The sequence below is a fragment of the Zalophus californianus genome, chromosome 13, assembly GCF_009762305.2.
Source record: "Zalophus californianus isolate mZalCal1 chromosome 13, mZalCal1.pri.v2, whole genome shotgun sequence".
Lineage (NCBI taxonomy): Eukaryota > Metazoa > Chordata > Mammalia > Carnivora > Otariidae > Zalophus > Zalophus californianus.
The window spans coordinates 13,768,552-13,782,082 of record NC_045607.1 but is presented as its reverse complement, the minus strand read 5'-3'; the positions used below and the strand labels follow the sequence as shown (position 1 = coordinate 13,782,082).

General features: G+C 45.7%; 1 protein-coding gene across 1 annotated transcript in view; it reads right to left on the bottom strand.

Annotated features, from left to right (window-relative positions):
• Nucleotides 1–11,039: 11,039 nt before the first annotated feature.
• The window catches only part of C5 (complement C5), a 94,478-nt gene continuing 91,986 nt past the window's right edge, over nt 11,040–13,531 (bottom strand). The window contains exons 40-41 of the mRNA XM_027616596.2: nt 12,305–12,443; nt 11,040–11,689 (exon numbers count right to left, since the gene is read on the bottom strand). Of these exons, the coding sequence (XP_027472397.2) occupies nt 11,551–11,689; nt 12,305–12,443 (278 nt within the window). The 3' untranslated portion in view covers nt 11,040–11,550. The remainder of the gene's footprint in view (nt 11,690–12,304; nt 12,444–13,531) is intronic.

Genomic DNA, 13,531 nt, shown 5'->3' with positions numbered 1-13,531 from the left:
AGCCATCAGAACACTCAGTGTATGGTAAGAATTCCGGCACAAGTGTGTTCACAGAGAATGACTTATTGGAGATTTTACCGAGTCTATCCCCTGATGCTGCCACAATGCTTGGCCTATGGTAGGCATTCTGCCCTGGGCCATGCACTTATTTTGCAAAGGCCAGCTCTTCCAGAAAGACTTCCTGGCTTAGTTCTACTTCCACACCGATTGCTTCTTTACTCTGCCATCTCAGCACTTTGCAATTCAGCCTTGCATTCACTTACCCTGTAGCTGTAAATATATTGAACAAATATAACCTGCAAGATGTAGTGACAGGCAACTTATCCTAGGCCGTTCCAAAGATTTGGAGCTGGGATCTGAATCAGATGGTTTGACACCTGCTTCTCACCCACAGACAGTCATTGCAGAATGGCAATCATGGGGCCCTGTGTGTGTAACACTATCATAAGCATTTTTCCAGGTTCCTACCTAGTCTTTATAATGACTCCCTTCAGAGGCGTCATAACATTTCACAGAATGTGTGTAATCATTTTTACCTCTTCAGGCCATCACTTCATATGTCGTACTTAATGTATTGTCTAAAGCACGTCATAGCATATGGTGCATTGCTTTATTTACCACAAGCTTAGACTCATGTATCCGATCGCTGCTTGATAGCTCTACATGGGTATCTACAGGACTTCTCATGGACACGTAACAAGCTCCCTGCGGAAACCCCTATTGTCTTCTAGATGGCTTCCCAGGGCTGCCGGAACAGAGTATCACACACTGGATGGCTTAAAACAACAAAAATTTATTCTCGCACAGTTTGGGAGAGTAGAAGTCTGAACTCAAGGTGTCGGCGGGATTGGTGCCTTCTGAGGGCTCTGCTGGAGAACCTTTGCTCTGCCTCTCCCTAGCTTCTGATGACGAGCTGGCAGTTGCAACCTCTGTCCCATCCTCATGTGGCTGGCGTTCCTCAAGTGTCCATGTCTTCACGTGCTGTTCTCCTCCATGTGTGTGTGTCTCTGTCTCTGTGTCCAAATTTCTCTCTTCTCATAAGGACACCAGTCATGTTGGGAGTAAGGGCCTTGACCGATTATATCGATTAGACCCTATTTCCAAGGTCACATTCTGCAGTGCCAGGGGTTAGGATTTCAACTTATCTTTTTCAGGGGGACACAGTTCAACCCATAACATCTTCCCTTCTCATTTTCCAAATTTTTATCTTCTCCTGTCTTCCCTCGCTGTGTAATTGGCACCTGTAGTAGCTCAAGTCAAGAATCCGTGAATAATCCTTGATTTCTCTGCCTTCATCACCCCCATCCCAATTCCTTCAGCAAACCCATTTAGCCATGCCTCTAAAAATATCCTGAATCTAGCATTTCTCTTAGCCATGCCTCTAAAAATATCCTGAATCTAGCATTTCTCTTCATCTCCATTTCTACCTCTCTAGTTCAAGCTACTATCACTTTTCACCAAAATAGCTGCAATAGCTCTAACTGGTCTCCCTGCTCCTTTCTCATCTATAATCTGGTGCAATGCCCTTGCTTAGCACTAGCTATTGGATTAAGTTCAAACATCCCACCCGTGCTTATAAAATACGAGTGATCTGGCCCCTCCCCCACCTCTGAATTCATTTCGGATCACTTGTTTTCTTTGATCAGCCTTCTTGAAGCTCCCTGGACCACCAGCCTCCTGTTCTAGAACCTTATACGACTGCTCCTTCTCGTCATGAGAATCTCAGCTTTAGAGGTCATCTTATTTACCAACATTGAAGAGACCTTCCCTGACCCCATAATCAAGAGCAACCACCCAGTTGTTCTCCACCACAGACCCTTATTTTAATTCTCTGCAGATAATTTTGTAAATAGATTATTTTTCCTCATTTATGTAGGTATTTGTTGTCTTTTCCTACAGCTATAATGTAATTCCCAGGAGAGCGGGGACCTTGTTTATCTTGGTTACGCCATCTGGAACTGTGTCTGGCACATAGGAGGAACTCAATAAATATTTATTAAATGAATAATTAATCCTGTACAGACAATCTTTGTGTAGGAACCCTCCCCCCTACTTTTGGAAATTTATTATAAATAATCCAACCAGGAGGAGGATTACTGGATCAAGGGATAGACACATATTTTGGCTCTTGAAATGTATTGTCAAAATGGTTTGCAAAGACGTGAGGTCAGTTTTCATTTGTTGGGCAACTTCTTGACTCCCAAGTGCCGAGGTAGTGATGTCTGGTGTGTCGGGGAGGGAGGGAGGGCAGGTTAGAGCTGCTGCCCCTGGTGGGCTGAGGCAGCAGCAGCAGGGACCAACCATCAGCAGGCCCCTCATTCTGGTGCCTGTCAGGAGGGTCCACAGCCTGGCCCCGCAGGCCTGCCTGGGGCAGCACACACAGGGGGACGCATCTGCTGCATGAACTTGGGTGTAGCTGTGGGAGCCAGGGTGAGCCGAAGGGCTGGCAAGTACACCTGCTCTTCTGCACAGTGAGGCCTAATTCTGGAGGCCACGTTGGGAAGCAAAGGGTGTGTGGAGGCTGAGGACACAAAGTGGGGCTTGGACCAGGTATTGGAGACCCCGCTGCAAAGGTTACTTCTGGACTGGAGCTTTTCTGCTTAGCACAGGGAGTCTGGGACTTTAGGTGTTTGAGACCTCTATGCATAAACCTCCAGGAACAGAGAGACCCGTTTTATGCAGTTGTGCGCATAGCCAGACCCATTTAGCAGTGCCCTGCCCCATCTCCTAGAATTGCTATAAGAGCTAAAACAGTAGATATGTGTAAGGGGCTCAGAATAGTGCCTGGCACATAACAGGCATCATCCAAGTGTTGGTCATTCTTAGTCCTAGCCTGCATTCCTCATGGTACTGTAAGCTTCCTGATGGCAGAAACTATATCTGAGACAGGGGCGCCTGGGTGGCTCAGTCGTTAAGTGTCTGCCTTCGGCTCGGGTCATGAGCCCAGGGTCCTGGGATCAAGCCCAGCATCGGGCTCCCTGCTCAGCGGGAAGCCTGCTTCTCCCTCTCCCACTCCCCCTGCTTGTGTTCCTGCTCTCGCTGTGTCTCTCTCTGTCAAATAAATAAAATCTTAAAAAAAAAAAAAACTATATCTGAGGCAAAATAGTCTACTGCTAATGAGTCAGGGTGCCTGAGTTCTAAATCCCAGCTCCAGCACTTACTAGCTGAATGATCTTGGGCAAATTACTTAACCTCTCTGGTCCTCAGTTTACTCCTCTGTAAAATGGAAATAGTACCAGCCTCACTGGGTTGTTAGTGGACTCAGTGAGTTGATGAGTGTAAAAAAATACAGAACAGTGCCTAACATATAGACAGCACTTAGTGGGTGAATGGATTTAATAAACGCCTGGATCTGCCCTGAGCATATTCTGCAAGGGCGGCCTACTTTACCTTCAGTGATCTCCTACCTTCTCTTTTTTTCTTAAGACCTCTTTCTCATGGCTTCCCTGTGTTTCCCTTGCTCCCAGAATCCCTCAGGCTTTCCTGCTATCCATTCCTGAAAGGCCTGTGCACAACTGCTCTTAACTGAAGTCTTGGTTATTAGGGTGTTACTTCCGTTCATGCAAAAATCCTGACTTTGTAGGACACTCTCGAACCTTGTTATGTCTGAGAACCTGCACCACAGGCATCACCCGGGAGATGCGGAATCTCAGGCAACTTCAGACCTAAAGAATCAGAATCTGCACTCCCACAAGCTCCAAAACAATACTTCTTAAACTTTGATGTGTGTATGCTTTTCCTGGAGATCTTTTCAAAATGTAGATTTCTAGGCTCCACTCAGAGTTTCTGTTCAGTAGGTCCAAGGTGAGGCCTGAGAATTTGCATTTCTAACGGGTGATGGGGATACTGCTGGTCAGGGGACGGCACTTGGTGAAACATTGCCCTAAGACGGCCAGCCTCCAGGATCAAAGGAAAGAAGCCTCATAGGAAGATGGGAAAATCTGAGGCACTGGGGGAGATCACTTTTTAAGATAGTGGACCCCTTGCCAGTCTCTTATTTTTTTAATTTTTTTATTGTTATGTTAATCACCATATATTACATCATTAGTTTTTGATGTAGTGTTCCATGATTCATTGTTTGTGCATAACACCCAGTGCTCCACACAGACTGTGCCCTCTTTAATACCCATCACCAGGCTAACCCATCCCCCCACCCCCCTCCCCTCTAGAACCCTCCGTTTGTTTTTTAGAGTCCATCGTCTCTCATGGTTCGTCTCCCCCTCCGATTTCCCCCCCTTCATTCTTCCCCTCCTGCTATCTTCTTCTTTTTCTTTTTTCTTAACATATGTTGCATTGTTTGTTTCAGAAGTACAGATCTGTGATTCAACAGTCTTGCACAATTCACAGCGCTCACCATAGCACATACCCTCCCCAATGTCTATCACCCAGCCACCCCATCCCTCCCACCCCCCCACCACTCCAGCAACCCTCAGTTTGTTTCCTGAGATTAAGAATTCCTCATATCAGTGAGGTCATATGATACATGTCTTTCTCTGATTGACTTATTTCACTCAGCATAATACCCTCCAGTTCCATCCATGTCGTTGCAAATGGCAAGATCTCATTCCTTTTGACCCTTGCCAGTCTTTTAAAAACGTATCAGGCAGTCTCCGCCTGTGGTATCTTAGCACAAAAATGCTTTTGGTTATCAATGCTATTTTCCATATTTGTCCAAAATTCTACGGCTTAAAAGTTCTTTCATGTGTTTGATCTTATTTCATCCTGCAACAACCCTGTAAATTGAGCTGGGAGAATCTCACCTCATTTCCAAAACAGAACTGAGGCACAGAGAGCTCCAAGAGGAAGAAATCTCACAGCCAGGGGCACCTGGGTGGCTCAGTCGGTTAAGCGTCTGCCTTTGGCTCAGGTCACGATCCCAGGGTCCTGGTATCGAGCCCCACATTGGGCTCCCTGCTTGGCGGGGAGCCCGCTTCTCCCTCTCCCACTCCCCCTGCTTGTGTTCCCTCTCTCGCTGTCTCTCTGTCAAATAAATAAATAAAATCTTTAAAAAAAAAAAAAGAAAGAAATCCCACAGCCAGCTGGCTGCCGTTGGCCCCCACAGACTGTGCCCCCTGGGCTGGCACTTGGGTACTATTTCTAATCCTTGCCACCCTCCAAGGCTGATAATGCTACTCTGTCTTCACAGAGGGGCAAACTGAGAGACTTGGTGAGGTTCAAGAACATTCCCAAGGTCACAAGCAGTGGCAGTTCTTACTTCTTCACCATATTACTTCCCCATAGTAACAAGTCCTGTCTCTGTCTCTTACACACACACACACACACACACACACACACACACACACACACACACACAGAGCAGCCAAACCAAAGGGCTGTTTTTCATTTCCACACTCAGCATTTAATTAATGAGCAGGTCACACGTTGGCCTTTTGCCTTTAGCAGTGAAGGAGATGGCAGGAGGAGAGTTGGATGCTGACCAACCCTGCCCCAAGGCCCCAGCAGACCCAGGAACCCTCCTTTCTAATTTCTCCTCCTACTCTGGGCATATCTCCTTTCTCTTTCTCTGTTCTCAGAGAATTCGAGTTCAGTCCTGGCTCTAATTTCTGAAAGATTCTCTGTTCGGAAAAAAATTTATGAAGCCAAGTAATTCTTTCCTCAGTCCTGATTTCTCTTGCCTTAGTCAGTTTCAGCCACCACCCCCTTTCCATCTACCCCCCAAAACACCAACACAAACCGCATAAAACACACACACACACACCCAACAACCCAAGCTTCAGACGAACAGAAAACCCTCTTTCTAGGATAGTTCTGACTTCTTGTATCTCATCTGTTGAAAATGTTAGCCCTGGACCCCACCTGGGGCTCTGGTCTCTGCTTGCCTGTTAGGCCCCACTGGTAGGAGGAGACACCAGGTGCTAATATGAGGTTCTGGCCCTGATTCCCCTGTGGGAGACCTGACGAGTCCCTGCTCCTTCCTGGCCTGTTTCTTCATCTATGAAATGGGGAGAGGTTGATTGGATGGATCTCTAGGAAATCAGATCAAGATTGAGCCGAGCCACCTTGATGCCCCCCCAGGAGACCTTTAAACTTCCATATGTTAGGATTCTACATAGGAGGTTCACAAGGGAGGAAACATCAACTCTATTGGCAAATTCGAGTCCTTTGAGGGGACGTGGAGAGACCTGTCCATTGAGAGTTCTTCAAATTGTGTTGTATCCATGTGGAAAATGACCTCAGGTAACATTTTGCAGAGTTGATCTCCGGTGCTGCCTCCCTTCATTTTTGTACACCCTATGTTCCCACTGCCCCCATGCCCTGTACCCAGAGCTCTCATTGGCCACACTCTGCCCCACCTGTGTCCTGAGGTAATACTGCCCCTCCGGTATGTGAGAAGGCCATCCAGCTCAGAGGCTAAAAGCCTGGGCCCCCAGGTCCAAAAGATGCCCTACCACCTGTGAGGGTGTGTGACCTAGGGCAAGTTAACCTCCCAGATCCTCAGCTATTTTCTTCCTAAAAGTAAGAATGATGACAATCACCACAGAGTTGTGAAATGTCGATAGATGCTCCACGTAATGCAATCTGCATGATGCCAGGCAAGAAATGTGTTGAATTCATCATCCATCTTGCGCCAGGGGTGTATTACTAACTACCCCAAGTTACATTTGCCGTGCCAGGCACTGTGTCCATCACTTTATTTGCATGGTCTGTATTATCTCACTGAAGTCTCACAGAAATCCTCTAAAGTGGGAATTATTAGTACTCCCCATTTTTCAAATGTGAAAATGGAGGCTTTAGGAAGTGAAGCTGATGTTTTTGTTTCTCTTAATGACCTCTCAGAGCTGAAGGCACGTTGGACGTCACTGGGGCAAACCTGCCACACTGAATGTCTCCCGTACCACTCCTGGAAGGGGCTAGTGATCGGGCACTTGGGCCCTCCCAGAGAGGCTCCTCTGTCTTGGAACTGCTCTGGCTATAAGAAAATGCTTCTTTGGAGGGAGCCAAAATCGATTTCTCTGTAACCTCCTCTCATTTACGCGGTGGAAAGAACGCCGGGCTAAGAGATGCCTCGGGCTCGTGTCCCAAACCTTCCCCTTAACAGGGTTCTGATCACCAGCTAGCTGCTCCTCTGGGTCAGTTTTCCCAGGTGAAAATGAAGGAATTGGATGAGAGGAGCTCTAGGTCCTTCCTGGTTTGGACATTTCAGGATCATATAATTCATGACTGTGTGTGTAATGCACACATATCTGATTATAATGATGGAAACAGTGAAGGAGCAGACCCTGTGTTCCAAGGAACAGATCTGCCTCTGCCAACATGTCTGTCAGGGTGTGGACCCTGCCAGCTGAGAAGAATCCAGAAGGTTCTTAGAAATGGAGTTCTCATCTTGTCTTAAAACAAACCCTCCCTCCCTCCTTCCCTTCCCTCTCTTCTCCTCTACCCTCTCTCCTCCACTTCTTTCTTCCTCCCCAATTCCTTTCTGATTCAGAAGCATAAAGGAATATTTCAACCTCCCAGTCAAAGTTAAAGATCATGTCACGTCCCTGGTGACATGTTTCTCACATCGCATTGAGTAAGCACAATCAGTTTGTTTTCAGGAATCGGGAAACCTATGGAAACAGGATGCGGAGCTGCCTTGTGTCTGTGGGAGTCTCTCCAATCCGGCTGCTGGAGGCGCGGCTCCCAAGGCGGTCCTCAGGCCCACGCGCTGGACTTTCACAGGGGTTTCTGAAATTGGATGCAAATCTGTGCATCATTTGTGTGTGTGCATTTTCTAGGAAAAAAGGGCCTGTGAGAGAGAAGACAGCTGGGTGCTAGACTGGGAGCTGGGCTTGGTGACCCTAGGAGCTGACCTTGTTGGTATTCAGAGTCAGGCTGTGCTGACATCACAGAACACAAAGACATCACATCAGACAAAATGGATCCAGATGAGGGGGGAGAAAAAGAGACTTTTCCATAATCATGTTTGAGTAGAAAATAAGACAAGGACATTATCCAAACCACAAAAATGACCAAACATCCCCCCTTTGCTGGCTAATGTGAGTGACTGCTACTTCTTTTCCTTCTAGTTAGATAATTCAGATACGCAATCACAGGATTACTCCTGCTTCCTGACTGTGTCCAGTACAGAGCAAAGCCTTGCTTCCTTAAACCTTCCCTAAAATAATCCATCACAAGCCCAAATCCTGTAAGAAATCCTAACATCCTTTTCTGAGGAGCTCCATGGTTCCCATGGTGTGCATTCTCTTTCGCTGCAGAGGCAGTCAGCTCTGCTTTGTTCACTTGCCCATCTCTTGCCTGATATACTACAATAACCTCCTACTGTCATCCCTCTGCTCAAAACCTTGCCATGGCTCCCCTTTCCCTCTGAGTACAGCTACCAGCCTTCCATGACCTGCGTGATCTGGTCCCTGTGCCCTCGCTGGCCTCCTCTCCACCTCCCTCCCAAGTGGCTCACTCTACATCTGTTACACCAGCCTCCTGCCTCTTCTTGTAAGACACTGGGCACGCTCCTGCTTCAGGTGCAGGAACTTGGTGCTCCCTCTGCCCGGAACACTCGTCCCATAGGTGGCCACATGGCTCCCTCTTTCGCCACCTCCAAGTCTCTGCTCAGGTCTCACTTTGAAGCCTACTCGGACCAGATCCCTCTATTTAAAACTGCAACCACATCCTCGACCGCTCCCCAGCTCCCTTACTCTGCTCTCCTCTCCTTTTCCCCATAGCTCTATCCCCTTCAAACAGAGGGCATCAGGCGCCTAACTACTGTCTTTATTGTCCATGTTGTGTCTCCCCAGCTGGAATCTAAGTCCCACAAGGGTGGGGATCTAGGTACCAAGTGCCTAGAATGGGGCTTGGCCTACAATTACTAATCAAGACGTATTTGTTGGATGTTGCTGAATAAACTAGCATCACGGGGGCTGGAAAGTAAGACTGAACATGACTTTGGCTCAGGATCGCTCACTGAGAAATATGGAGTGAAGCTGCCTGCCTTAAGCTTGGCTCATTGTCAATTCCACATATTTTCTTAAGACAGTTTCCTAAACGTCAATCTTGTACATGCCAACTTCCTGATTTTTGCCCTAAGAACAACCTATGCTTTTGTTTACTTAAAACTTTTCCTTAAACAGACTTACTTTTTGACAAATACATTTATTTTTGAAGAAAATTGTATATCACAGTTTGAGGTGATAGTTGTATTTTTTCTAATACATGTTAAAATAAACATATAGCTGAATCACTATATCATATACCTGAAACTGGAATTAAAATAAAAACTTAAAAAAATTAAACATATGGCTATTAAATGAATAGTGTTCATTTGTAGCACCTAAATCTTATTACCCCAGTAGAAACCTGCCTTCAACCGCAAAGATCCTTCTGCCTCCCTCTACCTACGCAAATCCTGTGTGCCCTTCTTCAGGCCTCAGGAAGCGCCCCCAGCTCTCGCACTCACTCACTTCACTGAGCTCCCCCGCCATACTCACAGAAAAAAAACATGTCATGCTTACATGCCATGTGGTTCTGTCTTGTTTCACAACCTAAAATTATAAAATATCTTCTTAGAGCTATAGAAAGACATTTGAATATTCAACTCCCTTGTTTTACAGGCACCAAAGAGATGAAGAGGCTTGCCCTAAGTCCCTGCGGGGGCAAAGTCAAGACTAGAACTTGGACCCATCCTCAGTGGGAATCCACAAGCAATGAGCTCCTATAATGTGTCCAGCATTGTCCCTGGCACCAGAGAGAGTGGTGAACAGAACAGATCCAGACTTGACCACACAGAGCTTACAGTGGTGCTAGGAAGCTGCACACTAAATAAACAATTATACGTGCTTGGATAAGTAGTTGCAAGTGCCTTGGAAGAGAAATGCAAGGCTCAGTAGGGACCCCAGCCTGTTTGGAGGATTGTGAAAGCCTCACTAAAGAAGTAGGTTTAAATGCATAAGACACAGCTGAAGAGGAGCTGGTGGATTTCAAAATGGTACCATGCGAACTCAGAAAGGTTTGATTTGATGTTTGAAACCTGCAGTGCTTCAGGGTTAATCAGACCACTGTGGCCCAATCTACTTGCCACTGAGCTCACGGAGAGGGCTACCCAGCAGCTCAGAGACTCTGGTGCCCCTGAGCACTGCCTTCAGCAAGAAGGTGACAGGAGATGCTTCAGGTGTACTCTGGGGGTGGGGGGTGCTGGCCCTCACTCCTTGCTGGCAGAGTTTGGGCCTATTGGACACATACTGGACACATGGGTTGTTTTTGCCAAGGGAGTGCCTACAATGTGAGCTTTGACATTAACAAAAATAAATTCTTAGCCCCTGGAAGTGGAAAATCTTAGTATTACTTACAAGGCACACTGTAAACCTTATGTCGTTTCACCTAAGTGGTAAAATGCAGATTTTTCAAGAAGGGAATGCATTTCAGTCACTGTCACTATTATATCCAGAGTTTATCTTCATGTCTCCTTGTGAGATTTCAGTGAAGCTGGTTAAACTCTACCTAAGAAACTCCAGCCGCATCCTACATTGGTCTTAGAAAATTAAACCTGACAAGCAATGTGATGGTGTAATGATGTGGAAGAGGGACGTGTGTGGACTGAGAGCAAGTGGGCTTTGGTCTCCATCTCTGCCCTTTACTAGGCTGGAAAAATGGCTTAACTCTTCTGAGCTTCAGTGTCCTCAACCATAAAGTGGGGTTAATAAAAATCCCTGCACCTTGTGAGGTTCTTGAGATAGTAAATGGGCATCTAGGTGAAAATTCTTTCATGAGATCTAAAGTGCTTACAAAATGTCACTTAAAAATGAACGTCCTATTACAAATCCTCTTTTGTAAAGTTCAAACGGGCTCAGAGACCAGAGCAAAGGTCTCCTGATTCCTGCTTGGTTTCTCTTCCCCAGGTTGCTGCACTGCGGCTTCCCTTTCAGGCTAGAAAGTCTTGGCAAGAGCAAGTCCCTGGGGGAAATGACTAGGGGCTGCGAAGGAGGGGCAAGGAGGAGGGGGATCCCCGTGAGGGTGAGGAGAGGGCACTGGGAGGGGAGGGGCCAGGGCAGACGCTCCTACCTTCTCAGTTTGCTGAGGCTCTGACATTAGGCCTTCTCAGGTCTCCGTCACCGCCTCTGTCCACCTTTCAATTTGCCCATCTGTGTGGTTGAAGAGTCCCTAGCATAAAATAACAGGCTTTTTTGCTTTTTCGAACATTTTGAAAGCCAAGTCAGGTTTTAATGATCAGTATTCTGTTCCCTGGTATTTGCTTTCAAGCAAAGGCCATGTTATTGTAAGATACTACATTTCAATGGAGCTATTCTTTCGTCCCCAACAAACATTCCTGAGTGGCAGGTTTTAGGAGACGTTCCAATTTTTATTGCTTCTGGTGTCCGATAACCTTGGAATGATTGTCTGTCTCCATGCCCCCCAAGGCCATGTTATTTCAGAAAGTTACAGCTCTTAAAAGTGTTCTTTAATAAAAGCAAGTGACACTAATTCTAAGTAAAGTGAGCTTTCCAAATAAGACCAAGTGAGAATGTTTAAAAAAAAAAGAAAAGGAAAACACTTCAACAACAGGAGTCCACAGTGAAAACTGTGCATAGTTGAACTACTTCAGGGGTTTTCACAGCCATTTAAAAAGATGTCATCAGCAAACTCATTCAAATTCTCCAAGAATGCTGAGCACGATGGGCACGTTGTATCTGTAGGCCAATATTCAATCCAGGTCGAGGAATCTAAAGGATAGATGTACCTGCCAAGAAAAAAGGATAATGAAACTGTTGTGGTGATGGCCACAGAGAGCGAAGAGCTGAATTCCCCGGAGCTCAGGCTGCTCAGCCTGCTTAAGCCCCGTGAGGCCACACTGTCAGCCAGGCTCTGCCTCACGGGCCTCCCCCTGGGAAGGACCACAAACCCCCAAATCTCAGGAAGCTGCTTGGGGCTCCCATGATTAAAGGCAGGAACGGTATCTGTTTCAAGATCTATTTTTTAAAAGGAGACAATAAGATGCATATTTAAACATTTCCCTCTTTACAAACAACAGTCCGAGAACTTATTGAGGGGGGCAGATGTTGTATAGAGGGGGATGGATGAGTGCCTTCAGAAGCATCCTCAGACCCAGGTCCTCAGTCGGTTTATCCATCAGTGAGTGCTTAGCCGCCCTCATGGTTTTAAGTGGTTCTTCGTTTTAAATTCATATTGTTTCATTGCTTCTTGGCCTTATGGCTAAGATCAAGTGTAAATTCACATTATTGCATTTATGCTCCTAATGTTTTGTTGGTTAACAGCAGGACACATAAACACATGTAATTAAGGATAAATGACACTTAGTTTTGAAGGAAAGATCAGAGACTCCAAAATGACTTACCTGAAACTGAAATTGTATTTTATCTGGAGGGCTTCTTTACCCATAATTAAATACTGTCTTCCTTTTTCCAGGTCAGCGTTAGCACATGTCGCCTTTTTAATGAAGGTGATTTCAGAGTCTTTCTCGACAACAGCTTCGCCTGAGAGGCACACAAGTAAGATTATCACATTCATGTTATGATATTACAAGTATAAACTCTTAACAATTCCAGTTCCTCATGGCTAGTTATTAATGAGTATAAACTTATATTGAGTGGCTATTGGAGAGTGACAATGTCCATATGGTTAAGACTGCCATTTGTTGGCTATGTGGCCCTGGACAAATAAGGCTCAGACCCATCATCTGGAAAATTGGGAATGACAATAAAACCCACCTTGTAGAACTGTTGTGAACATATGAGAAGTGCTTACAACCCAGCAAGCACTATATACATGCTGCTTATCATTACTCTGTAGAACCAGGAATTAAAAGAACTTCTCTACAGTTGAACAACATTAATCCCCAAATGTTATATAGTAAAATAAAAAAGAATTTGGTAGCAGGCAATGGATGACCTTGTAGAGAAGTGCAGGATATGTGAAAGACTTGGGAGGATTTGAAAGAGGGTTACTTTGGGATTCCCAAAGAACTCAGGAGTCGTCAAGAAACTGGCTCCCTTTCCTAGAATGCATTCTTCCTGTGTCGTCCTGTTGCATTTCTACCCATCTTGAAACACATCTTCAATTCTCGAGGTATCCAGTAAACACTCCTGGATGTTCTTTGTCATAAATATCTCTCTGTCTCCCCCTTACTCGCATTATACTTGAATTTCTATCACAATGTTTCATTCCATATATCTGTCTTCAGCTAGGCTGGAAACTTCTTGAGGCAGGGACTGGGTCTGACTCATTGCTATAGATTCGGGACTGATGATCAGTTATTTAACTCTGACAGTGATCCTAATTGTTAAATCCTGAAAACCTTCTGAACGTATACTTTATAGTAACTGCATATATGGTAAATTTTAATTAGTAATATTTAACGAGGGTGCACACATCAGTTCGAGCTGATTTTCTTATGCTCTCCCGATGACCATTAAGACATGACTGCCCCGGGCAGCAATATCTAAGCAGCATCCCCAGCACTGTTTACCAGTTCAGCCCCTGTCATGGTAAGCAGTGTGGCTGCTGGAGCCTTATCATTATTTTTAAAAACCTTTTGTTATAGGAAATCTCAAGCATATTCAGA